General features: G+C 46.7%; 1 protein-coding gene across 4 annotated transcripts in view; it reads left to right on the forward strand.

Annotated features, from left to right (window-relative positions):
• Map3k9 (mitogen-activated protein kinase kinase kinase 9) overlaps positions 1–27913 on the forward strand; it is a 65300-nt gene that overhangs the window by 9594 nt on the left and 27793 nt on the right. For all 4 annotated transcript variants that reach the window (XM_076921791.1, XM_076921793.1, XM_076921792.1 and 1 more), the window contains exon 3: positions 27196–27376. In XM_076921791.1, coding sequence (XP_076777906.1) covers positions 27196–27376 — 181 coding nt within the window. The remainder of the gene's footprint in view (positions 1–27195; positions 27377–27913) is intronic.

Genomic DNA, 27913 nt, shown 5'->3' on the forward strand with positions numbered 1-27913 from the left:
TAATTCTTTTCCTTAGTGAGAATGGGTATTTCTTTATTTCTTTTCTTCTTCTTTTTGTTTGTTTGTTTGTTTTGTTTTGTTTTTTTGTTTTTGTTTTTTTTTTTTTGAGACAGGGTCTTTCTTATCTGTGTAGCCATGGCTGTCCTGGGACTTGCTTTGTAGACCAGGCTGACCTCAAGATCAGCCTGCCTCTCCATTCAGAGTGCTAGTATTAAAGGCTATTTATTGCTCAGCTGAGGACAGGTGTGTCATTTGGCCTACCCTACCAGACATTTAAGAAGCGTGTATGCATGTGTGAATGTATGTATAGAAATATATATATGTATGTATATATATATATATATATATATATATATATATATATATATATATATATGGAGAGAGGAGAGAGAGAGAGAGAGACTTTGCAGTTGCTTTAAAGTGGCCTTTACTTCCTTTATCCCTTTGGTCCATACTCTCTTCCCTCTTAATGATAGAAAACTTCCTTTTTCTGAGAATATGAAGAATTATGTGTAGGTTTCAATTGTGAATGTGAAAGATTTCAGTTATATGAGGTAAAATCTCATTTCCCCCTTTGTCTTTGCTGTGATTTTTTATCTTTTTATCATCCCTTTTCCAAAATTTTGTTCTTTAAATACATTAGCTGATAAATATATTAGCTGAATTGAAACTTTTGGTGACTGATTTCAGCCCAGAGGTTGCTTTGTGCGGTGGGATAAGACGTAGCAGGTGTATTGGCAGGAAATGTAATATAGAAACTGAATTCGCTTTAACTTTTTTATGTCCTTGCCATTCTGAGAGAGCTAGGCAGGGCATAGTAATGTTATATAATTTGGCCCACTGAGAAATCTGGGCCAGGATATTAGAAGTGTAAAAGTTTACAGTTTCTTTGGTCAAGTTTAAACTTTGACCATAATCTGAAGCTAGATGCATAAGGTTTTATCTTCTACACTATTACTGTCGTGGAAACAAGCCTCTTGTGAAAAAGACCTTGCCTTGTTGTGCTATTCGCAGGAGAGGGCAGGAACTGAATGCCTCTTTTCCAGAAGCCAGGATTCTGGTTCTGTCTATCCTTGAAAGCGGAGAGCTCTCAGGGAAGGAGTGGGCTTCTATGTAGTATTTTAAAGGACTTCATCAAGACGCAACATGGTATCACCCTGTTGGTGTAGATGTCGGTATAGGCTGTAGATCTTAGGTGTGAGCAGGAGTTGTGTGTGTGGTGTTTGCCTGGAATTGTGACTGCAGCATGAGCCAATGGCCACCATTGTCTCCCATTGTCGTTCTTTCAGAAATGGGATGCCACCATTTTGCTCATTGCCTTCATCTTGGGAATTGTGACTTCTTGTTTTGTAGACATGGGGACACTCTTTTGTTTTCTTTTGTTAGGGTTTACAGAGGGTTAGATTTTTGGTCATGGTCACATGAGGGCAGAATACCAGAAAGTGTATGTTAATTGAGTTTGATCTATTCAAGAGGAGAATATGGCTGTCTGTGTGGTAGCCATCACATTGTTATGAAGCCTCAGGAAAAGATGGCTGATTAGGATGTTTTATTATCTTGGTCACCTGCTTCAGTCATTTGCTGTTGCTGGCAGCGGGATGTGTCTGGGGTAGAATATTCTTTGTTAGTATGTAATTGGCATTGTGTGTATGTTGGACTCTGAATGACAGCAACTGAGAGATACCCTCACCTGCCTTTGAAATGAAGTCTGAGGATTCCAGGGCAGCTGCACAGTGCGTTCAGAGCTCCAGGCTCCTATTTCTCATTGGTGTCATTCCAGCACCTGGCTTCCATCCTCCCTGGCTGATCTGGTCCAAGATGGCCATGAAGGGCACCCATTATTTGATCCAGATACAGGCCTGAAGGAGGAGGAAAACGGAAGCTTAAAAATGTGCCTCCCTCAGCTGAGTCCATGCCCAGTAGCTTCTCAGAGGCCCCTTTTAAACCCACTTTCTTACATTAATTGGCCAGAATGTGCTAGCTGAAGAAGGGGCTTGGAAATAGAAAGGCTGCCCACAAATAATCAGGGTCTGTTAGCACAGCTGAGCATAGGTTGTGGAAGAAGCATCCAGCAGCTCTCACTATGGAGGTTTTGTATAGGGAAAAACCCTTATTGTAGATGTTTAATATCACAGTCAGGGAAGTTAGCCAGGCCCTGAGATGTAAGACAGACATCTTTCAAATTAATGATTTGTGCATCTTAGACTTGTAAAAAGCCAGTGCCTGTAAACATGGATCTGTGTCACTGGGGAAGACCAGCTACTTGTTACCAGAGGCACTGGAGAATAATAATCTGTTAAAAGAAGTCTTGTCTTTTGGGGGTAGGTAGATGGATGTGAAGATTTTGTGTGGTAGGTGGTTTGGCATGAAGCCAAACACAGTCAACTACTTCCATAAAAAGTTAGAGGGTGTGGCTAGTGAGGTGGCCTAGCAGGTAGTGGCCTGCTACAAAACTTGATGACCCGAGTTCAAATCCTGGTCCCCACATGGTGAAAGGAGAGAACTGACTCCCATAGGTTGTCCTCTGAGACAGACAGACAGACAGACAGACAGACAGACAGACAGAGACAGACAGACAGAGACACACATGAACACAGGACTGGGGATATGTGCATAGATTTTGAGTTGCAAGAGAAGCAGCCAGTCAAATCACACAATGCAAACAGGGCTGACTGTATGAAGGGCTTGGTAAGTAATTCAAAGTTCATCCCCCCCCCCCCCCCCCCGGCCAATCATTTGTTTGTGTGTGTTTCATACTGCTTTGTTTAGGGTTCACAAGCTCAGGAAGCCGAAGAGTTTTCTCACAGCATGGAGACTCAGCAGCTGTCTTCTCTGTAGCCTCACACTGGAGTGTACCTGGGCTACACATTAGCCAAAGTCTCTGCCTGAATTTGTGTAGGACTTTCCATGGCTGAGAGCTTGCTGGCTGGAGTCACTAGACTTGACCCCAGCATTTTGTTCCTATACTTCTGATAGGGAACATTCCTGCCTGTAGATGGAGCAGGGAAGACACAGGCACCCTGGCCTGGAAGAGGATGAAGACTGACCTTAAATGCCTGGTGATGGTAGCACACGCCTTTAATCCCAGCACTTGAGGGGCAGAAGCAGGTGGATCTCTGAGTTAAAGGCCAGCCTGGTCTATTAGAAAGAGTTCCAGGACAGCCAAGGCTACACAGAGAAACCCTGTCTTGGGAAACAAAACAAAACAAAAAAAAAAAAAAAAAAAACAAGCAAAGCAGAATGCCTGTAGGTGAGTAAATAAGAAACCACATACTCTCTTAGAGTGGCTTTGCAATTCAGCAAAGTATGTGCAGAAACCAGCTCCTCGTACATACAAATTACATACATATTTTGGCTGCAGAAAGTACCTCCCATTGAACTCTTGGGGCCCTTGCCTCTGTTTTTCTAGAACCCTGCTTGCTTTCCTTTTCTGTTCCATCCTTCAGAGCTGCTTTGCAGGTTTCACAGTGGAACAGGGAGTAGTTTTAGACATTGGGCACCATTTAGACACGAGTAAAGCCTGCATTGGAGGTGGGGCAGCAGGTTGCCTCCTGAGGAGAATGGTGGGAAGGATTTCTGGGCTTCAGTTGGAGACTCTTGATTTCAGGTGAATCTTAAAACTCTTTCCCTTGCCTCTCTGTCGTCAAATTTAAGCTCCTATCGCCCCGAGAGGTAAAGATACTATTTCCAGTCCCATCCTTATATTCTCTATAAATGGAACAAGCAGTAAGTAATAGTGACCATCATTTTCAGATGACCTATGGGCTTGTTATCACTTAAGGTCTAGACTGATTATAGAAAAAAAGCCTGCCCCTTTTCCTCCTTTCCTTCACATCTCCCGGGTAATTTTCCATCCTGAACTTGGTGCTTCAGCTTATTCTGTCTGTGATGTAGTTCACTGTTGCTTGTGGACACAAAGCCATGAGATCATCTGTCTGGTGCGATCCGAAAAATATAACCTCTTCCATAGGCCTAGAGATCTTTACACGGAGTCCCCAGTGGGACCCTGGAAGTGGTTTTCTTGTAGAGACACACTCTGTTCCTCTCACTATGTTAGGATTGTTAACATAGGGCCTATCTACTCTGGAATCTGTGAAGCTTTAGTGTGAGAAGGTTTAGGTTTTATTTAAAAAGTATCAGAGATGGTCACAAGTGATGATTATTAGAGAGACCTTAAATTGGGCATCTGTTTTAGGGGTGGCCTGGAATAGTGGAAGGAATGTGAGTACCAGTTACATCCTTGAGCTAACAGGCTAGGTATATATTGTTGAATGCACCGTGCCGTGTACCGGGAGACCTCGAACTCCTCCTCTGTAAAATGAGAGGACTGGATAAGATAGTGTCTGAGGTTCTTCGAAGGCTTAGAGTGAGTGTCAGTGTTGTTGAGAGCAGGTAGTGACTACATGCTTTACCCGCATCCACACAGCAGACTGCAGTATGCCCAGTTCTCCCGTTTCAGGGTTCCTTGCTGGGTCTGGGCTCCCTGAAAGAGACCCTTTGCTGAATAGTTCAATAGAGAAACAGCTGACAGGAGCCCGCACATGCTCTTCTGTCCCCATTGCTGCTCAGTCTGTGACAGATGGCCTTGCTGAGACAGAAGATGCTCTGGTCACATGAATCATGATGGGGTTTAGACCGGCCAAGGACAGTTGTCATCCTGAAAGCAGGACGCAGTTAGCTGACTGCCACTTCTGTCCTTGGAGCTAAGCTGGGGCCGTTGGAGGCTCAGGTTGGCTCTGCTTTGACTTATATTTGCCTCTGCACTCTGAGTCAACACAGGCCTTCCTCGAATGGGTTGAGGATCACATGCATGTTTTAGTTGTGTTTTATTGTATTCTCATCACCATAATTTCTGGAAGGCCTGAGGCCCTGTGCGGGGCACTGTGCAAGTAACAGGAATTGGATGTATTGTAAGCTGACTTGTGGCTTCCTTCCTTTTCCTTCCTCCCCAGGTTTTATTTTCTTTGTGGGGGATTTAGCTGTTCTAATGGAAAGAACAGTGGTTTGGGAGTCAGACAGATTTGAAATTATCTTGATTAATTTTTTTTTTGGGGGGGGGGTCAGCTTGACACAAGCCAAGGCAGTCTGGGAAGAGGGAACTTCAATTTAGAAAATGCCTCCAACAGATTGGCCCCTTAGGCACATCTGTGGGCATTTTCTTGATTACTGACTGATGTGGGAGGGCCCAAACCACTGTGAGTGCTGCCAGCCCTGGGCAGGTAAGAAAAGCAGGCTGAGTAAGCTGAGTACAGAACAAGCTGGGAAGCACTGTTCCTCAGGGTCTCAGCCTCAGTTCCTGCCTTCAAGTCCCTGTTTGAGTTCTGCTCTAAGTTCTCTGAGGATGGACTGTGACACGGATGTGTAGCAAACAAACTCCTTCCTCCACAAGTTGCTTTTGGCTTTGATGTTTATCACAGCGACAGAAAACGAGTAAGCACAGATCAAACACTTTCACATAAGTACTGATGCTGTCCAGGAATCTTACCTAAACTGTGGGCAGTGTAGAAGACAGAAGCGATGTGGAATAAGATGGCTGAATCCAGCACAGGCACCATACTCAGTAAATTGTTCTTTTATTTCCAAGAAGTAGGCGAAACTCGCCCCCATCTGTGATCATTTTAGGCTGTAGTTGGACCCAGGCCGTAGTTTGACTGTTACACAGGCACAAGCAGGCTTGTTTTCTCAGAAGCTGCATGAAGTGCTTGCTAGCTCTCACGACCTCCTGGTGATGGTGCAAGGTCCTCTTGGAGAAGAGCCCCATGATTCTTGTTTCTTCTGGACTCAGCCTTAACCTGAGTCTCTGGTCACTCGGGTCTTGTCTGTTTTAGGACCTTTGGTCTGATGAAGTGGGACTCCTGGCTAGTTTCTGGCTCTGCTGGACCCCCATCTGATAATTAACATACTTTCACTCCAGAACAAAGGCAGGGGTCTCTCTCTGCTGCACCCCCTTGCTGCTGCAGCCTGCTGTGGAGGTCCAAGAGAATGCCTGTTTTCACATCTGGCAGTCCCCTGTACAGTGGTTCTGCAGTCTCTTAAGACTTGGAAATAACCAGGGTGGGCTGAAACTCTCTGTTTCTTTCACTATTTTTGTGGTCTTATTCTGGAAGGGAAGGCTAGTGTGTTTGGTGTTTCCTTCCCTGTGTGTAACAGCTCTGTGTCATACAGTGCTCCCCAAGTCTGGTGCACAGTACCTACTAGCTCCCTGAGAAATGCTCATGGTTTAAGCTCTGCAGAGTCCAGTCTTGTGTGTTTTCCCATGTGGTTTTACTCAGGGACAGCCTTCAAATTTGCTGTTTTCCTTCGAGCCCCACCTTACAGTAGGAGCCTCTTCTCCTGTGGGGGTGACTCACACGAGCTGTAGCTCAGTCTGACTGTGTGTCCCCTCTGGCTCTGTGAGCTGAGGACCTTGTATGGAGGACATAGTCTGTGTGGATTTGTTTTTGCAAACATGAACAGGGGATAATTGTAACATCAGCTGCTGATTGTACAGGGTGGAGGTGAGGATTAGCTAGGGCTGCCTGGGTGAGCTCATGCAGTGCCGGACACCCAGTGAGCTCTGCCTCTCCTCCTGTGGACCATCAGGCCTGCCCCTCAGCTGCAACCTCTGCTTCCCAGCATCTGGATCGCACCGCATGAGGCACCTTTGGAATTTGTCTTGGACTTGGACTTTTCTGTGCTTTGGTGTGCTCTCTCCAAGACAGCACAAAAACTGACAAGCAAAGAAGTCAGTCACTATCCCTCCTAAACCCCAAATTTACTTCTAAGAAATAAATTGGAGTCAAATTCTCTGTCTCCTTTTGATAATTTTTTCTATGAAAATGTAAGAATTTCAATAGGATTCGTTTTTATCATCTTTGTTATTTTCTTCTTTTAAGAAATTTTAAATCAGAATTCTTGACAACAAATGCATTCCTGGCTTTCCTATGTTCTTTCCCCTTCCCTAATATTGTATATATTATGTAGTAGCTGGCACACAGCCGTCCTGGTGTTTAGCATTGTCAATCCAGTGTCCTTAAGAAATCTTACTTCCACCTCTTTCTCTAGTTCCTTTCTCTCTCTGTCTGTCTGTCTCCCTCTCTCCCTCTTTCTCCCCTACTTCCTTTCTCTGCCCTCCCCCTATAGTCTCTGTAGTCCTGGCTAGCCTGGAACTTACTATGTAGACCAGGTAGCCAGACATCCCCCAGCCTCAGCTTCCTGAGTGCTGGAATTAAAGACTCGACACTGTGCCTGGCTTGAGCCTTTGCCTTTGGTTCCCATTTCATAAACTTTTTGGGAGCCTGAGACTCTGAAGAAGGTGTTTCTTGGATTGCCTTGTGTAGTCATAAGCCTTAGTGTTTGCCTCTTGTCTTGCCCACAGGGCAAGATTATTCACACATCCCTCAGAGCCATCAGAGCAGCTGGGCACCTTCAATGACTAATCCTAAAACCCTTCATCTGTGAGTCTTTGTGATATCTTACAAGTGAATGTGCCATAAGGCAACGGATCAGCCAAAAATGTCCATAGGAATCGAGTGGGCAGACCCTACTGTCTGCATGTCACGTGCGGTTCTCCTGTTCTTGTGTGCATGCTTCATCTGTCAAATCATAGTAGACTTGCTGTCTGAATATTCACAGTTTCTGTATCCTGTTAATTTTAGGGAAGAAGAAAAGGACTATGGATAGGAGAAATAGTGATAATTCTTAGTTTTCAGTCATTCTTGTGTTTATTGATATGAGTAGTTTATAGAGCCTTACAGCTGTGATCAGAAGCTGAGTGACTTGCCAAGGTCATTCAGGTGGCATTTCTGAGTCTCATGATGGTATTTTAAATTGTTCCAATTAATTAATTAATTAATTAATTAATTGTGTGTGTGTTGCCTGCACACGTGGCTACCTGCAGGAGTCAGACTTGGTCGTTGGAGTCTCTGGAACTGGAGTTGCAGATGTTTGTGGGCCTTGGTGTGGGTGTGGGGAACTGAACCTGAGTCCTGTGCAGGAGCAACAGGTGCTTTTCCCCCTGAGCATCTCTCCAGCCCCATCCTTTCCACCCTGTTATGTTGCCTAGAGCACAGCTGGGCCCAGAGTGCTGCTGCTGAGAATAGAAAGAGGGTCCGTGCCCCACTGGAGGAACCAGGAAGTGTAAGGCCTCCTAAAGCTGAGGTCAGTCTGGGAATGAAGTGTATGTGTCCTTGGTTGGGAACACAAAGCTCGTCTCTGTCTTTACTGTGCTCTGTGGAGGGGTCAAATGCTCATTGCTCTTGTGAGTAGTATGATTTTTATGAAAAAAGGTTTTAATTGTTCAGGCAGTAGACTCCTGGCTACCTATGCATAGGGACAGGAATGTTGAGGCAGAGGAGTAATTGTCTCTCAGCTGTTGGCTCAGTTGTATAAAGAGCTGTTTCCCCTCTTAAGTGCCATAGGAGACCTGCCCTTCTAATTACGGTTAATAATAAGACTAGGTTGCCTTTCCCCCTGCGCAGTCATACAGACAATATTAAGCAGGATAGTCTGGAGATGGGGGTGAAGAATAACCGTATTTTGTATTTGGTTCTTTAGGATTTTACCTGAACGGTCAATATGGTGGCACATGCATGAAATCTCAGTACTTAAGAGACAGAGGCAGGAGTTCAAGGCCCTCCTCAGCTTTCCAGTGAGTTCCAGATGAGCCTGGGCTACATGGGATCACATTTCAAAGTAATAATAACAATACAATCTAACAAACAAACAAAAACCATTCTTAATTGAAATCGTATCGACCTGAAATACTTCACACTAAGACAGATGGTAGTTTCCTCATTTTAGATTAGTGAAAGCAGGTTCACTGTCTTTGAATACTATGCCTAGTGCATACAGTGAGATGATGGCAGGGCCTGAGTCCGGAGCTCTTGCATGCCTGGATGGAGTTTCTCTGTGCTCTGGGAGTAAGGTGTAGTGGGAGGCTTTGTAGTCACAGGACACACCTCTGACCCAGAATCAGGTCAGATTGTAGGTTGGCCTGGACCTTAAACCTGGTCTTGGGACCTCTGTAGGGTTCATCGTTCTCACGTCAGGAACTACAGGAGTGCCCTTCCCTCCCCAGGCACGTCTGCCACCTTCAGACCTAGTGGTCCCAAAATACAAACCCTCACATCCCCTTCTGCCCATGCTCCTTACCCCAGTCCCCTCCAAAAACACAATAATGAATCTCAGTTTTGATTTTATTCATATTTCTCCCAGACCAAAGTTGCCATTACATATGGCTCTCCAAAAGCTGTGCTAACACGTTTCTATGTTACCATGTTACTTCTGTCCTTACTTTATTGGGCTCTTGTTTTCACTTGAGTTTGCTTTGTAATTTTGTTTTTATTTAAACCAAGAAGATATAGATAGGTTTCAGATAATTGTTTATGGAATAAAAAGAAACCCTGAAAAGTAATGTAAACACTGAGCAGAGTTTGGCCACCTTTGTTAGAGACTGGGGTCATTCAGATGCAGAGTGGAGGAAGCCTCTTGGGAGCAGTATCTTCTCAGACCAGTGTGGTTGTGCTTCAGGGCGGAGAGCCGATGAATGGAGTGTGCCCTGTGGTGCCCAACTCACGTGTTTGGATTAATGCTGTGAAAGAAAACCCTGACTTCAGCATTCATTCCTAATGCTTCCATTTGGGCTGTTGCTGGTGAAACAGCACCCTGCTGTCAGCAGAGACATCCTCAACTGGTTTCCAGGCTCAGCCTGGCTCAGCTCATGGTGAGAGTCTTGGCCTCAGTGCTCTGCAACTTTTGAACGTCTGTGGAGGAAGGAAAAGAGATGGGACAGTGACTAGAATCCTGCAAAATTGGTGTGGCAGAGGCTCTGCATGTGTGAGTGTGACTGTCCATGTCTGGGCCTTGAACCCAGGGCCTGCCTCACAGGTGCTGTGTCCATAGCCAGCCCTGGAGACAGTCTTTTTTTTTTTTTTTTTAAAAAGATGTATTTATTTATTTTATGTATATGAGTACACTGTTGCTTTCTTCAGAAAAAGCACCAGAAGAGGACATCAGATCCCATTACAGATGGTTGTGAGTCACCATGTGGTTGCTGGGAATTGAACTCAGGACCTCTAGAAGAGCAGTCAGTGAGTGCTCTTATCTGCTGTGCCATCTCTCCAGCCCCTGGAGACAGTCTTTTAAGAAGGACTTTGAGCTGGCAGTGGAGGACACTGAGTGGGATTTAAAGGGAGCATCGGAAGCCATGTTGCTCTGGGTGCTGAGGAAAAGTGAGAGTCAGACAAACTTAGTTTAAAATGTCTTCCCTTTCCTCCTGACTGGACACAGCTCTGCCCTGGGGTTCTACATGTGAGTTTTTAGTTTAGGTGAGACTAGGCTAAAAGAGCCATGAATCTGGCCAACTGTAGGTTCCGTATAAGCGATTTGGTGCTTTATTGGTGTGTAGTGTGTTGGAGAAGAGGCTGACTTTCCTGAAAAGTAAAGGTGTCTCTTCTTGGGGAAAAAGGGGACAGTCGTCCACCTTATTTTTTCAGTTAATTACATGTATTCATTGGCAGTTTTATACACATATGTAAAGCGTTATGATTACTCTCTTTTCCCAATGTATTTTATCCCCCACCCATCACTATCCATTAAGTTTTGTGACCTACTGATTTTAACCAGGACCATGTGTGTGGCCATCCACTTGGAGCTATGCCTCACTGGCAGGTACACAGGGGAAGGCAGTAAATCCCCATATCCCAGAATCTGTTCTTAGCCAGTAGTTCATCTTTAAGGGGATGGGCTTCTTGAGCTCCTCCCACACCAGCCTGTCAGTGAGCCCAGTCTGGTGCAGACCCAGTGAAGCAACTGCAGCTGTCGTCAGTTCATGATTGCAAGTGTTGTGTCTTGCCTAGAGGATGGAGTTGCACCACCCTTCTCCACATCTTCCGGCTCCTTAGATTCTGTCTGTTCTCTCTTCTGCAGTGTTCCCTAGCCTCAGAAGGGATGGATGGCGTGAATGTCCTGCTTGGGACTGAGCAGTCGGCACTGAGTGCTGAGCTCCTTGAGCATCTGTGCGTCTCTGCAGTCACTGTAAATCTTTTTGGAAAGAAGGCTTCACCGGTTAAGGCTGAGAGTAGCACTTGTCTGTGAGCGTAAATAGTAGGCAGTTCTTGTTCGTTCGTTTTTTACCGGATTCATAAATCCAAGCATGGGTTTATAACCCACAGCCAGGCCTTCGGTCCAGTCAGGGATTGGTTATGCTAAGAACGCCTATTGCCAGTGTTGTTGAGCTGTGTATACTTTGCTGTCTGTTTGCTTCTGTAGTTTGTAAGGTTCACAGCTGGCCTGACTGGCGATACCTCTTCTCTCTCAGCAACTGCTGGTGTCTTCTGCTGCTGTGACAGCCAGCCAGCACAGAGAAGCTTCTGTGTCTTCCAGCTTGACTTCTTTATTCTTACAATCAAGGTGTGTAGTGTCTGAGTGACAGACCTAGTTGTCTAGTCTGGTGGGTAATCAGGAGGGGTGGCAGGAGCCTCTAAGACTTCTTCAGCCATACCTGGAACTGAAATTTTTGTTTAGTTATCCATGGCTTCTAGAAGCGGCATTATTAATAGATAAAAATTCATCATTCCTCTCTTCCTGTTCTCCCTTCAGCGTCTCCCATGCCCCATGTCAAATTTTTAGCCTCATACGTATGTGTACACACGTATGTATACAACCATAAATATATAAATAAAGCCTGCTGAGTCTGTTTAGTGTTGCTTGTACGTGTATTTTAGGGATGACCACTTGGTATTGGATAACCAACTAGGGGGATCATCCTGGGAAAAACTAATTCATAGTCAGTCTGTCTGTTTGTCTGTCTGTCTGTCTGTCTCTCTCTCTCTTTCTCTCTCTCTCTCCCCACCCTCCCCCACCCACAGCAGTCACTATTTGACTGTAGTTCTTTTGTTTGGAAGCCTGTGAGATTTCCTCTTTCCACACTGGCATGCCCATTGGTGTTGTCCTTGTTTAGGCAGCCATATTATTAGATATTAAAGGTCCAGCTTCCCTGTTATTTCTAGGAGGCGTAGTCTCACAGCAGATTTCTTGATCCTCTGGCTCTTACAGTTTCCCCACCTCTTTTTCCTAGCTGTCCTGAGCTTTAGGTGCTGGTGTTGTATAGTGGTTTATCCCCGGGGCTGGGCACCCCACAGTCAGTTGTTCTCTATGCTTTGAGCAGTTGTGGTTTTCTGAAATGCTCTCCAAATACTGTAAAGAAAACCTTCTTGATGACTGCTGGGAGCTTTCCTGGCTCGTGAGCATAGGATAGATATGTAGACTGCAGTTACTAATCAAGCTGGGTTAGTAAATGGTACCAGGAGGTTCTCTAAGATCCATGCCCTCACTAGCCCTGGGTAGTAGACCGGGTTTCCGGTACCAGATGTGGTGAGTGGGCCTTAAGTCCAGTTAACTTCTGTTGGTTACTACCAAGTTAAGAGTTCACTACTGCACCTTTAGGAATCTCTTGCTATGCTGTTATTGTCCCTGTGCCCTTTATAGCTTGCTTTTGTTTTCTTCCTTCCTTCCTTCCTTCCTTCCTTCCTTCTTCCTTCCTTTTTTTTTGACCTTCCTCCATGACTCATCCTCTTACCACTAAAAGAAATGTTTTAAGGCTCCTCTTTCCACCTGCGAGTTCATTCTGGACAGGGAATAAGGCATTGGAACATTTCCTTAGCAGTTTTGAGTCTGTTTGTTAGGCCTAGCTGCATTCCCACGTAGAGGAAAGCATAAACTATCCCTCTTCTGCCCTGGATACTCCATCTAAGGAATCAGTACAATTTTGAGTTTGTCCAGCCATGCTAGTTGGACGTTTTGGTTACTTATGATATAGTATCAATAAGAAAGCAGATTGCTCCTCTAGAGCTGGGCCAAGCCACTCAAAGCCTGTCCTCCCCACACCCAGGGACTGCGTTGTAGGAAACAAGGCTTATCATGAAGATGTGAGAAAAAGCAGAAAAGCTTCCACAGCATAAGGTGGAGGACAGTGAGTGAGGGAAGCTTGAGACTGGCCTCCCTGCTCTTAGACAGAGAGGGTAAGGAGGATTCATAGGAAAGCTTACTGTGTATGTCACAACCTTCCACAGGCATTAGACACAGTGGTTAAGAGTGGTACCTGCCAATGTTTCAAGCCTTTGGATCTGGGCCGTCTTGCCCCTGAGGTCTGTGGTATCTGTGGTATATGGTGATGCTTCTGCAGCCTTCAGATCCTTTCTCTTCTCTGTATCCTGGGTGATGTGCAGGTGACAGCCTGGAGCATTGGCATTGTGTATGAGTTATGGTTCTTAACCAGTTTGATTACCTGAGACGTCTTCATGGGGTGTGCTTGCTATTGTGTTGCTGTTGCAGGAAATGCAGTGTGTCACTTGTCATCTGCATAGCATAGGCATTACTTCCATTCCATCTTTCTGTCCTCTGGAGGCCGACTGACTGCGTAAACACACCCAGACAACCAGAAAACTTTGTGGCACAGCACAGAATAGTTTCCTAAGGACATATAGCTTTAGAGTTGGCAGAAGGAGAATTCAGAGCAACACCTTGGTTGGAGAATTAAGTCTTTAAAAAATGGGGCAAGATTTAGAAGGTATTAGTATTAGGGTGGGTAGGTAACAGGGAACGGGGCTTGCCCCAACCGTAGTGGGGCTGTGTTTTCATTGATGTTATGCTGCAAAACAGAAAATTCCCAAATGTGAACTATTGAATGAGAATATATACTTCCACATAAGTAAGTCTTTTATGTAGACAGCTTATCTTTTTGTAGCCCGTTTAAGTGCTATGGGTTCTGAATCAAGTAGTCTGGCCTTGGGCAAAGTCCTCAACCTCTGAACCCTTTCTTTCTGTGATGAGGACAACCCTACTAGTGTGGATGTAAGCTATTAACATAATACCTGACACCAAGCAGATGCTCTTATACTACAGATTTTATTCCTAGAGCAGCTGCTTCTCTAGCAGCAGATAGAGTTAAACCCTCAAGTTGCCATCTACTGTTTGATTACTATTGTGGAAGAGCCTTTTGTTATGCTTGCAGGATCTTGGGTCAGGAATTTGTAAAGGCTTAGTAGGATGTCTTATCCCTACTTCTTGGTGGCCTGAGCTATAGTTACAAAGACTCAGAGTGAGGCCACAGATAGAGAAACTGTTTCCTGTTGGTCTGGTGCCTGGGCCAGGAGGCCTTTGAAGGCTAGGATCATTTGGGGGGTGGGGTGGTTAGAGGGTGGAGGGTGGGGGGATGGGGGGGCTCTCTCAGGGTCCTTCACCTTCTATGGCAGCTCAAGGCCACAAGCAAAAGTACTCACGAACAAGGTAGAGACTGCACTCTCTTTTCTGTACAGAACTTAGAAGCTGTACAGAACCATTTTTACAGACTCCATAGTTAGAGGAGCCTCAAGCCCAAGGAGAGTCCAGCCCTCAGCAGAAATGCTGAAGTCATACTGGAGAAAGGCTCAGATGGTGGGGACTTGTGTGAGCATAAGCATGCATTCTTTTTTGCTCACCAAGGAAGCAGAGCTTGGAGTTGCAAGATCCTGGGGAGTCTGTGCAGCAGCCACACATGGTGTGTCATCATGCCAGGAAAGAGGAACACGCTGACGAAACCACCGAGGGTCCAGTTTGCTTCCTCTTTCATAGTTATTCTTATCCTCTTTATAGCTGGGTGTGTCAGGGCTGAAGAGTCAGGCTGCCCCTGTTCATCTGAGCTAGGAAAGTGGGAGAAGGAAGCAGGACAGGAAGGTGTGTGAAGTGATCTCCACCCTGCTCCCTCCATTAAGACAATGGCTGCTGGAAGTCCTGCTTCTGTTTCCTGCTAGTGAAGTCTGTGTCTAACTGGGCTCAGGCCTCAAGCCCCAGCTGTGTTATCTGGACTTAATTTACACAAAATAGCAATGACTGTAGATGTCTTAACTGACATCTTTCGGAGCAGTTATATTTTAGGATGAGAGAGCGAGAGGGTGGGGAAGGAGGCACATGCTGGGAGACAGAGCTGGGACAGAGCTGGCACTACTTTTCTGTTTGGATCACAAGCAGCTTTTTCTCAGCAGGGTGGGAGCCATGGGAAGGGCTACAGTGACCAAGGAGATGAAAGTAAAGTCCCCACGGGAAGCTGGGGCTGGCCAGAGCCGCTTTTCGAGGCTGATGAATTTCGACCTATAAATATATCAGTTCCCTATCTTGTCTCCTGCGCTCCAGCTCAGTAAGGCCATGAAAATCCACACCATGCTGTTGAATCATGTGGCAAGCCCAGGTATGGTATGTGATGAAGGTGCACACTTTCTTTCTTTGTTTCTCAGGCTTGGTCCACATGTGTATGCTCACCATGGCACACACCAGACCTGAGTTGGGAGCTGTGGGTGAAGAACAAATGAAATAAAAGGAGAAGGGCATGGCTACTCCTAAAGTATGGAGGAGATTTGTATTGTGGATAGAGGGAGAACGCACACAGAGGCAAGAGTCCAGGCTGAACATGACCTGCAGACTAAACCAGCCAATGAGAGGAGACGGGGGTAGGGGGGTGGGGTGGTGGGGGGGGGGGAGAGCAAGAGAAGAGCCATAGACCAAGGGAGGCGGCCTGGGGCCAGAAGGCCAAGAAAGCTGCATGGTAAACATGACTGAGTTACACAAGGATCAGATTGAGGGAAGGGAAGTGGAAGCCCAGCCCCTGGGAGGAAGAGGCTGAGGGTAGGGAGTGGGGTAAAGAGAGCTGGGAGGAGCCTCAGGTACTGAGGGATGCTGGAAGAGCTGGCCAGCCTCAGCTTTGATACAGGAACGGGCACCTCAGCCATTGGTCCTAGGTTTCTAATGGGATGGAAGGATGGAGTAAGGAAATCTGTTTCTTGTGAATGGTGTACAGACTGCTCCATGCCTGCCCCACTATGTTAAGGAAAGGTTTTTATTGTAGAGAGGAGAGGAGGGAAGGGGAGGGGATGCAAAGGGAGAGGAGAGGAGGAGGGAGGGAGGGAGGGAGGGAGAGAGAGAGAGAGAGAGAGAGAGAGAGAGAGAGAGAGAGAGGAGAATATATAGCCAACATAGCATGTTGTAAGGAGAATGAGTAGCTGGGGTAGGGGAGGGAAGTCCATGAGCTGGAAGGAGTTTAGGACAAAGGAGGAGGTGAGAAGGGCTAGGATGCTTGCATGGAGTTTGAAATGTGTGACAGGTGCTGTGGTACTGAGGGAGCCTGGTATAGTTTTGGTATGCGAGTAGACACTATAGATAGCCATATGTCTTTTCTGCCTTATAGAATTTGGTAATATGAAGTTCTTTTGGACCTAACAAGTGGAACCTCCCTGGTGGAGGAGTGAAAGAGGTTTTGTCCTGCAGTGGGTGAGCACTGAATAATATTTCTCCCAGGGTTGGCTGAGATTGACTGCTGGTACACAGTGGAGCTAGAGTCCTGAGATCTGAGACTTGATACCTGCTTGAGTGTGTGTGTGTGTGTGTGTGTGTGTGTGTGTGTGTGTGTGTGTGTGTGCATTTGTCACTACTCTCTCAAGGCCCTTCCTTCTGTCCTAGGTTAGAGTCACTGGGTAAGACAACATTTTAGACAAGAGAACAGGTAATTTGATGGTGATTTGTCATGAGTAGAGGGCAGTGGATCTTGGTGGGAAAGGGTAGTGAGATAGGAATTGACAAAGCCACAGGGCCTTAGAGGTCAGTAGGAAATGAGAGATGGGTCAGTCTTGTCTTGTAGCCTAGGGTCTAAAGAAGTGACAGGAGAAGATTCTAGAAGTCAAGATGGAGGAGGTCCTAAATTGATAATCTATGTTTGATCCCTAGCTGTGTGCGGCCTGCAGATTGCACATTCCCATCATGAGAGTTTCCTTCTCATGGAAAAAGCAGGCCTTCAGAGTCCTAGGAACCCCTCTGCATTGTTCCTTCTTATGCTTGCATTTGTGAGCCTCTTAGACTTGGCAGCCAGCACAACACTGATGTTCTGATGGTTTGCCTGGATCTGCCGGCAGAGCATGTCGTGGAGTCTGCAGGATCTGGCACACCACTCACAGCAAACCTCAAACCCGTCCCCTGCCCACCAGCACTGTTGTTCTTACTCAAGCTAATGTCTTGCCTTGGCCCTCATGCTTTTAGCGCATACTTGTTCTGAATAGTGCCTGGATGACTGGAGAAATGTCCGCCAGCAAGCTCTTAACCACCACACCTTGGCAGACCGTCCTTGTGAGAATCACAAACACTTGCTTTTAACCTAGGTATGCAAGGTTGGCCCAGAAAGTTTTCAAGTAATTTGCTTTTGGGCTAAGACCCCCAGAGTTCCGGTAGGAGGAGCTCTGCCCTCAGGAGCAGAATTAGGGTCAGTAATAACTTTGGTAGTTTCTCTGCTCGTTCACTTCCTTTCTAAATGCAGGTTTTCTTTCTTTACCACATCAGTGAGAATCACCCGTCACCTGGATAATGCCATACAGAAAGCCACCTGCAGGGGTGGTGTGTCCAGCAGCGTTATGAGAACTAGTTTGTTTAGATTCTAAACTTTAGGAATAGAGGAGGTTTCTGCCCAGTTTTTAAATAATCTGAGACTGTCCCATGACAAGAACATGGCCCCAGTGCTGTAGATAGATAAACAGAGGGTCCTATAGAGACGAAACTGCTCAATATCTGACCCGTGTGGGAGGAGCATTGTAGGGTGCCAGGTGCATGGCATGAGGAGCCAGAGTGACATTCCAGGCCTGGCTCTTTTTAGATGTGGAAAAGACACTTCACTTTGAGTCCCAGCTTTTTCGTGGGTAAAACGGTGATGCTATGCAGCTCGCAGGGATGCCAGAAGGAGTGGATCAGGCACCATGTACAGGAAGCCTTGTAGCTGAACCTGGGGTACAGAAGGTGTGCACAAGTAATAGCCACTGCAATTATTAAGTGACTTCAAATTTGATGTTAATATAACTACATGTAGAAATGTGATGACTTAGACAGTATGGATAAACATAAGGACCTGTCACCTGGACTCCATTACACAGTGATCTCCAGGGTTAGCATTTAGCTATATGTCTTTCAGATGCTTTTTCCATGACAGAAGATAGACAGAAAGAATAGTCAAAATTTAAATTGAACTATTTATTTTGCATATTACTGTTTTATTATAATGTGGGTTATAATTAATATTAAATTGTCGACTATATTGTGTGAGTCTCTGTGTGTGTGAGTCTGTGTGTGTCTGTTTGCATTTGTATGTGTGGATGCACATGCATGTCATGGTGCACATGTGTGTCAGAGGATAACCCCAGGTGTCAGTCTTCGCCTTCTACCTTATTTGAGACAGAGTCTCTGTTGTTTATCTACTGTATGGGCCAGGTCAGTTGGCCTGTGAGCTTGGGATCCTCCTGGCTCTGCCTCCCATCTCCCCGTAGGAGCCCTAGGGACTTGCTCTATGTATCTCCCCTTGGCATGGGTTCTGGGGATTCAGACTCAGACCCTCTGACTTTCATGGCAAGTACCTTCACTCACTGAGTCATCTTCCCAGCCCCTACTATATCTTTTGGACATAGTTTTTATTGTTGCTGTGTTGGGGTTGAACTCACGGCCTTGTGCACACTAACAAGTGCTGTACTGCTGAGATATGTATCTGTGCCTGATAAAAGAGTTTTAAGTAGCACATGGATGATCTAAGTTAAAAAACAAAGGTGGTCACTGTTGCTTAGATATTTGTTTCACATCAATAATATAATTAATTAAATGTAAAGTTTAATATTGCAAAGTTTCTTTAAGGCAAAACAGGTGGCATGCACCTGCATTCCCAGCTCCTTGGGAGTCTGAGGCAGGAGGATTTCAAGAGCTGAGGAGTTAAAGGCTAGCTAGTGTTCACTAGTTAACAGTAAATGGCCTTCTCAAAACAGGATGAAAGATGCTGAGCATATCTATCCATGCCTGTCACCCCAGTACTTAAGAGGCAAAGACAGGAGTATCAGGAGAGCAAGGCCATCCTTGGCTCATGGTGTGAGCTAAAGGCCAGCCAGGGACACATTGGGTTCCTTTTTAAACCAAAACCAAAACCAAACCAAACCAAACCAAACCAAACCAAACCAAACCACACAAACAAAAAAACAGAAGGAAAGTTAGAAAGAACCAAAGCATATACATGGCTTATAAGAGATAGAGAAGGTCTCTGGATTTTTCCTGCTGGCTAAACATCTTTATGAATTCTAGTTCAGTTTCCTTTTCAACTCCTGGGACTTAGCATGGTGCCTGATGCATTTGGATTTTCAGTATACAGACTTTTTCATGCAAAAAGGTTTATACCAAAACTTATTATAGATTGTGACATAATACTTTAAAAATATATACTGAAGCATATGTTTCAGGTTGGTTCACTTCACAGCAGCACAGAGGGGCTCTGCACATCTCTGTACTGAGATATTATTTGCCAGGATGTTGCTTTTGTTTAGACGTGGTGCTTTAATCCACATATGCTATGGTTTGAATGGGAAATGTCACTCACAGACTCACGTGTTTGTGTGCTGTTTGGGGAGGCACTGAAGCCTTTCGGATATGGAGTGTAGATAGCAGATACTGGACCACAGGGTTGGGGCTAGAGACTTATAACCTGGTCCTGTTCTTGCCTAAACTCTGTTTTTCCTGAGTGCTGATCCTGTGGAAGCCATGCCTTGTACTCCCGCTGTCATGGACTGCATCCCCTGAGCTGTGAACCAGAGTAGACCTTCCCCCGTGAAGTTGTTCCTGTCCAGTATTCTGCCACAGCAATGAGAAAAGCCGTGACTCAGAACGTCAGTCCTGAGAAACAGTTGCTATAATGATGAGCCTGACTGTTTAGGTCAAGTCCCCTAAGCACTGATTTGTGGAGGAATGTGGAAGAGTTTGAAGCTGCCAGCACCGATGCATAGAATCCTGTAGGCGGAGCTTAAGGGGATGTTCTGGCGGAAGCTCTGAAGACCAGAGTGTATATAGAAACGCAGACAGCAGGCAGTCTCGTGGTTTAGAGGGGAAAAGACTACTTTTGTGGTTAGTGTTTTTGTCAACTTGACACAAGCTAGAGTCATCTGAGAAGAGGGAATGCCAGTTGAGACATCCCAACATCAAATTGGCCAATAGAGGGCTTGACCCATTGTAGGTGGTATCACCCAGGGCAGGTGGTCCTGGATTGTGTAAGGAAGCAGGTTGGGCAAGCCGTGAAAAGCAAGCCAGTAAGCAGCACCCCTCCATGGTCTCTGTTTCAGTTCTTGCCTCTAGGTTCTCACCTTGAGCTCCTGCCCTGCCTGTCCTTCCCGAGGGACTGTGAGCTGGAAGATGAAATAAACCTTCCTCCACTTGTTGCATTTGGTCGTGGTGTTTATCACAACAGTAGAAACCTAACAGGATTGGTGCAACATCTCTGTTCTACTACAGCTGCAGGCTCGAGGTATAGTCCTGTACTGATGATGGTCCTAGATGGCTGTCACTTTCCTCTTCCAGGCCACAGTGTGTGTGTGTGATGTGGGGGTGGTGGGGGAGGTAAAGATCAAGGGCCAAAGGCCCTCAGCTGTATGCCACTGCTAGTTAACTGCTAGTTAACACCGATAGTTAACTGGCTGTGCTTGGACCGACTGCATTATGCTGTAAGTCACCGTGCCCTTCTGGAACTGTGTATCAGTGGATCCTGTTACTGTGCAGGGAGAGAGAGCAGCTGAGGTGACCAGCAGTGGGTCATAGATGTTCAGGCTCTTCCTGTCTTTAATCCTTGGCCTTCCAGGACAGGCTGCCAGACAGTGAGTGCCTCAGTGTGCGAGTGCCTCAGTGCGTTTCTGCTTTGATTTCAGCTTGGCTTCTCTCACTGACAGTGCTGACTCCAACCTTCTGCTTTAACCCTTACTTACAGCTCACTTACGTTTGTTAGCACTGCTGGAGTTGGAGGCCTAGGGACACCTGTGGACAGGGAAAGGCACCAGGCAGGTAGCTACCTCCCTCCGGCTTCGATGTGCTGCTGAATGGCTGTATGTGTTTACAGAAAGTGTGGACATTCCTCTTCCTGGTTTTCATATGTGCATAGGTGGTGGTGTATTGATGGAATGTGAATCCCCTTTAACTGCTCTCTTAGGGGCTGGGCAGTGGTGGCACACACATTCAATCCCAACACTCGGGAGACAGAGGCAGGCAGAGCTCTGTGAGTTCCAGGCCAGACTGATCTTCCAAGATGTCCAGGGCTACACAGAGAAACCCTGTCTCCCAAAACCAAAACCACCGCTACCACCAACCACAACTGAGTGACCTGTTAAGGCTGCACACTACAGCATGGTAACCTGGAGCCTTGACTGAGGACTCGGTTATGTCTGGCTTCTGCTTTTCCTATGGACTAACCTGTGTGAATTCCAGGCTCCGTATTTGAAGGTAGGCGTAGTAATACACCTGCCTTCCTGTTTGTTGAGAGGATTAAAGATAATGATGCGTGTAAGTCAGTGGAGAACATGGCACTGAGGCCCTGTAACCCTTAGCTGGGACTGTTTTCTAAGTCAGTGTACACTCTAACTTCAAGGAGCATCATAAAGACATTTTTCTAAAGCAGAAAGGACATAATTTTAAAAGTTAGAAACCGTTAGTAATGCTTCTTCAGTGTCTGATGGAGGGCCCTCGAATGAGTGTTTGCAGCTCAGTGTCTGAGGTGATATAAAAGAAGCATTTCATGATTCCTTGATTGTGTTTGACTCAGTCTAAGACACACTTTCCATCAAGTACCCTGTGGTCCCTGCAGGAGAGGCCATTACGCTTCAGCCTTGCTCCCTCTGAGAGCCAGGGAAAGATCATTGCATCAAGTACTTTGTCCTTATCTTTTGCCTGTCTGTTCCAAGAAGGGGTGGATCCTTAGTGCCCAAAGACTTCATTTTCTCCACCTCTCCATAGGTGAGTGCTTGTGGGGAAGCCTAGCTTTGCTGGCTATGCAGGTGGAACTTGGTGAGACTCTGCTGACATGAACTTCACCAGGGCCACAGCTACTGCTGGCATCTCCCTGCTGTGCTCAGGGCCACACCTCTGCTGGAGCCTGGAGTCAGGGAGTCTAGGCAGTGAATCATTTGCCCAGTAAGCAAGTCTGGTCTCTCTTGGCCATGCCTAAAGGGATAGAGCGGGCAGAGGGCCAGGACTGCGAGAGGCTGGGGGATGTGCCCTGGCTGTACTGTTGTGCCTGGTAGTGGGCCCTGGCCAGGCTCTCTTGTTGGGCTTTTGCTGAGTCAGTGCAGACAGGTCGCTCCATGTTAGCTGCTCTGTGGGTACTTATGGCTTCTGGGTGTGGCTGGGGCCCTAGCTTAGCCCTCTTCCCTTTGAGACATTGTGGTACAGGAATGAAATGTCTGAAGTGACAGCTTGGGTGCCCTAAAGGCTGCAGAGGTGAGGGCCTGGGCTTCTGTTTTCCTTCTGGCACAGAGTTACCCACTTTCACCCCGCCCCAACTCATCTTTACCCTTGGGTTTGGGGTTTTACCTTTGTTACCTCAAGACAGTTGGCAGAGCTTGACTGAGCCCTGGAGGACTGATGAAGCTCTCAGGGAATTACCAACTGAGAATGTCAGGTAGAGGAATAGAGTCCTGGAGAGATTTCACAGGGAGCACTAGGCCCCACATCCTGGTTCATGACTGTTGTGGTTTTCTTTTTTCTGCCTTGCAATGGCTCAGAGATCAGTCTACTGTAGGTAGAAGAGACACTGATGCTGTGATGTCTTCCTCCCTACTTTTCTCTCTGTCTCTTCCTGTCCCTCCCTGTCCCTCTCTCTCCCTTCCCTTCCCCTTTTCTACCTCTCCCTCCCTCTCCCCTTCTTCCTCTTCCTATGGAAGACATGTGCCTACATGAGGAGAATGGCATGGTGGACCTCCTCTGCCTCGTCAGGTACCAACTCACAGCTCTCCTTCCTTCTGTAACCTGGGTCTTCCCACCATTTATTACTTTGAAGGAAATCACCAACACCCTATCAATGTGCATATAAATATTTCATATACCTCTAAAACTTAAGTAGTGCACCTCTGAACACAAGCATAGCTCTGTGCTGAATCACGACAGACGAACCTGACTCAGTAAAGTACTCTAGAGACTAAAGCACTGCCCTTCAAGAATAAAAAATGGTCGACAATGGACAAGAAGACAGGGAGGAGACATTAGAGCCATCACACAGGAGCAGCTGCTGCCCAGGAGCTTGTACTTCTCACCCCCAAACAGAGGAGAAAACGAGGAAAAGCTTTTAGAACTTAGAAAACCATGACAGGGAGCAAAGGCCCAGCATTGGGTCAGAAGACACATCCACGGCGCGCATCAAGGACAAACAAAGAGCATGGAAAGGGTAAATGAGGGAAGAGAAGGAACTGGAGCCGCTGTGGAGAGGGCTTAGGGCCTGAAGGTGCCTACCAGGAAGACTGGTGGCCGGAGCTCGATCCCCAGGACCAACATGGAAAGAGAACTGGTTCCTGCAGCTGACCCTTAACTTCCTCTTGCATGCTGTAGCATGAGTACATTTGCACACGCGCGCGCACACACACACACACACACACACACACACACACACACACAAATAAATACAAATTTTTATTTTAAAACTGGGAGAAACTAGTCCATGAAGCCCATTGCAAAGTAATGGGTCATAGACCTTTGGGCTTTGGAGCATGAGGCCTGACTGTTATAAGTAGGTGCTAAGAGCAGGATTTGAAAAGTTGTAGCTCAGTTTCAGGGCTGGAACGTGAGGACCCACTAACACTCGATCGTCTGCAGTGAGCATCATGCCCTCCCCACTGTGCTAGACTGAGGTGGATCCTCTAACAGAGAACTTGAGTAAGTTTTCTTCCTTAGGTGGATTCTGTCAGGTATCCTAGCCACAGGGGGCCTAAGTAACTAGTGCAGACATCCCAGACATGCCGGATCTCCAAATTATCCCTTCTGCAGCCCACAGCCCACATGGCACCAGTGTGTCAATCACTGGGGAACCCCTGGCTGAGGTGTTACTTTCTCTGACTCTGTTCCCCTCTGCAAAAATCAACCTCCAATACTTTTTAAAATTAACATTTAAAAAATGTAGTCAGAAAAAATGCACAGGTATACGCCTGTCAATAATTGGCCAGGCACGAGTGAGTTTTTGCCAAGAGCCTGGCCCTGTGCAAGGTTCCTGCAGTAGGACGTCATGGATTGTAGAAGAGAATGAGGGTTCTACCCTCCAGGGGTCAGATTCCGTGGTCCTAGAAAAGATGGTAGACACCCATATGCTCCAGCAGGGAGTGTTTAGAAGGACGAGCGGTTGGATTGTGTGCACTTGGTTTTGGCTGCTGAGGGAGATCTAGCAATGGGCCAGCAGAGAGGATGAGCTAATGGGTGTAGCACTGAGCAAACTGAGTTGAGCCTGAGAGACAGAATGTCTTTCTTGCTCTGGATCACATAGCACTGAGATGGAGAACAAGGCTGTGCAGTGAGAGATGTGGACTTTGCTCCTGTCCCCTTTGCATCTCTTTTGACATGGATGAAACAGGTAGTGTCATCCTCCTACTTCTTAGAGACAACTAAAGGACTCCGAAAGATGATGTCAGCAAGCAGCCAAGTTCAGTTACACAGCATTTGATCCAAATTGAGCAGCTGCCCTTCTGTGTAGTGTACAGCAGGGATTTATCACAGTGGAATATTATTAGCCATGAAGAGGAATGCAGTACTAATAAAAGCTATACGTGACAAACCTGGAAACATTAAGGGAAGTGAGACATATCACTGTAGGATTCTCTTTTATGACGTCTTCACCATGGGGTCAAAGCAGATTGGGGGTGTGGGGCCTGGGAGGAGAGAAGAGTTGGGGGGTATTTGCTTAGTGGTCACAGGACTTCCTTTTGGATGATAACAATGTCCTGGAACAGGTAGGGGTAGCCTACTGGATGTTGGCTGTATAACACTTGATTGTTCCATATTTCATCTCGAGTACAATAACAATGTAAAGGAAGCTTTCGCAAGCCCTGGTGCTGGGAAGACCAGTACTTCAGAGCACTATGACCTGCTCCTGCCTGCTGAGGTAGCGGCTGGTTTCAGATTATTGTCCCTCTCTGTTGATGAGGGTTGGTTTCTAGGTCATGGAGTACACAAAGGGCAAGGTGTCAGCTGAGTCTGGGATGGATGGGACAGTGGCAAGCAGGTGAGGCTGACCTGTATACCCCATGTATACGGGTCTGTACAGCTGTATACTCCATGTATGTGGGTTTGTATAGCTGTATACCCCATACAGACAGACAGACAGTGGCTGATTCTTACCCTGTCAGTCTTGCATCTTGTTTAAACATACAGACAGACTAATAAGAAACATCTCTCTCCTGGTTGCACCCTATCCCAGCCACCTAGAGCTTTGGGTGACTGGACCCCACTCAGTGTATATTCAGAGAGACACTCCCTGCCTCTGAAGGGAAATTCGGAATTTCCTTAGTGCCACTTATCTGACTCTTTGAATGTCTGCTCTTCTGTTGTTTCTGCCTCAGAAGATTCTGGAAGGGGTTTTGTTGTTGTTTGTTTGTTTTTGTCACTAGATAGGGTTTTTTTTTTCCTTCTCTTGTTTTGTATCTGTTCAGGCACCTGGGTGGGGGAAACCAGGATGGGGAGGGATGTGTCTGGAGCAGAGAGGGTGTGGAAGAGGAGGGAGGGTTCATCCATTCGGTCTAGGGTGGGTTTGCTTTCCAGACTCCAGCTCTGAAGCTACTGATAATCCTGGGGCACATTGCTGTTTTTCTAAGAAGCACATAGGACCTGGAGCTCCTTGGGCCACATCCCTTCAGTATATGACAGTTCAGGGGATGGGAGTAGGAGTGGAGAAAAGGGTGTGGCTGTGTCGTGAAGCACCTACTCTTTTACTGCAGAAGGGTCTTGGTTATCAGGGTCTGCAGTGTAAGACATGTTAGGTAGGTACATGGATAGTGGGAATAGTTGGTGCATAGGACTAAGAGTTAACTTGTATAATTTTAATTGTTTGCCGGGGCCTAGCCCAATCCCCTTTACAATTTAACTGATACACTGTCTGTAGCAGGTTTCTTCCTCACAGGGGCAAAGAGGGAACCTTCTTTTTTGCTTTGAAGTCTCACTGACAGAGATTCAGGCAAAGCTGTGTCTGGCTACAGAGGCTATGCTCGCACAAAGCCTTTGAGCCATCCCACTTGGGATAAGGAGGCATGTCCTGCATTTATCTGGACAGTTCTTAGTCCCGCACTCAGCAAAGTTCTGTGGTTTACAGTATGATATCTTAGTCAGCAAGGTTTGGGGTGGTTTTCAGCCAGATTATCTCCCACCAGGTTACATGGCTAGGACCACCGTATATGGGCGTGGGGACCACCACAGCTGCCATCCTAGGAGAGCCGTTGCTTTGGAGTCACAATGCACCAGTTCCTTTCCCTTGACCATGCTCACTGAGGATATCATGAGTGTATGCACATGTGTGTCTCTGACCCCCCAACCCTCAGCTTGCCAGCCATTCATCAACTGGTTAGGGGACTTGCCTGAATTATGACAAAAATCTTAAGAGCCCAACAGACAGGCTTTCTTGTTAGTGGCTCCCGGTGTGGTGGCACACACCTTTAATCCCAGCACTTGGGAGGCAGAGGCAGGCCTCTGTGAGTTCCAGGCCAGCCTGGTCTAGGAGATGAGCCTAGCCAGAGAAACCCTATCTTGAAAAACAAAAGAATGTCAGCAGTGTCCAACCCACAGCATATGGGCCTCATGTGTAGATGCTGTCAGTGTCACAGTGTCAGAAGGTGGGTAGGATATGCCTGTAAGAGGGTCACAGAGCTGGCTAGACACTGAACCTTTTGATGATCCAGCATGCATCTCCAGTCCCTGTGGGTGGGTATAACCTAGGTGTGCTCTGATGCAGGGAGTCCAGGTGGCTGCTCCTCAGAAGGGCGTGTGTGACTCATAGTTCCTCTGTCACTTTGCAGTAGGAAAGCAGGCTCCTGTCAGCCTGCTGTCTGGGGTCCAGCCCTGTATTGTGACACCAGGAAGGCAGTGCGAGCTGAATACCCATAACCCATGTGTGTGGGACCAGAGGAGTTTCACCGTGATACACTTGGCCTCTGAATAGTTTTTGGATAGGGATGTCGAGCCTGAAATGCCCACCATGAAATGCATTGCAGGGACTTGAGGTGATGCTAACAAAGATATGTGCTGCAGAATAACATGTAGGGGGCTAAAACTGGGTTTCTGCTGCCTGTGCACAGTGGCAGCACCTGCAGGAGACAGTGGGTGGATGCATGGCCCTGTGACTAATGCTTATCTGGTTTCTTCTGTATTGTTTTCTTCTTCACTCAGTATTGATCCTGCAGAAAGTGGAGAATGGAGACCTGAGTAACAAGATTCTGAAGATCACCGACTTTGGACTGGCGCGGGAATGGCACCGGACTACCAAGATGAGTGCAGCGGGAACATATGCTTGGATGGCGCCTGAAGTCATCCGTGCTTCCATGTTTTCCAAAGGCAGCGATGTGTGGAGGTAAGGTGCAGCCTCCAAGTTCCCAGGTCTGTTTTTGCCTGCACATTTCAGGACTTGGAATTGAGGTTACAGGACCCAAGGCACTCCAAGTAGATCTGTGTGACCTCTCATTGCAGTCTACTGATTTCCGTGTTGCTAGGGGATGCTGTGGTAGTTGCAGGCACTTTGTGGAGTAGATGGCTCCTCAGAAAAGCTCCACAGATTCCAGGACCACCTTGTACTTCCATCTCTGACCTGCAGGGTAGGGAATCACCCTATGTTGTCCAGCAGCAGCTCGATGGTTCAGAGGTTGGGTTTCCAGGGCTGCTGCTGCCCACCTGGGAGGACTCACCAGTGTCCTCCCTGTAAACTCCTGAGCTAATGGGTACCCTCTGTGCTGTCTTTTTATTGATTATTTGGAAATCATCCTTTCCAGTTACCTGATTACTCTTTTACTCCGGGCTCTGTGTGCTGGATATTTATCTAGGGAAGGGAATAGATGGTTCCTCAGAAGGCCCTAAGAACTGAAGTTATAGGCTAGACCTGGCCAGCCGTCTC

The sequence above is a fragment of the Arvicanthis niloticus genome, chromosome 23 (genome assembly GCF_011762505.2).
Source record: "Arvicanthis niloticus isolate mArvNil1 chromosome 23, mArvNil1.pat.X, whole genome shotgun sequence".
Taxonomy (NCBI): Eukaryota; Metazoa; Chordata; class Mammalia; order Rodentia; family Muridae; genus Arvicanthis; species Arvicanthis niloticus.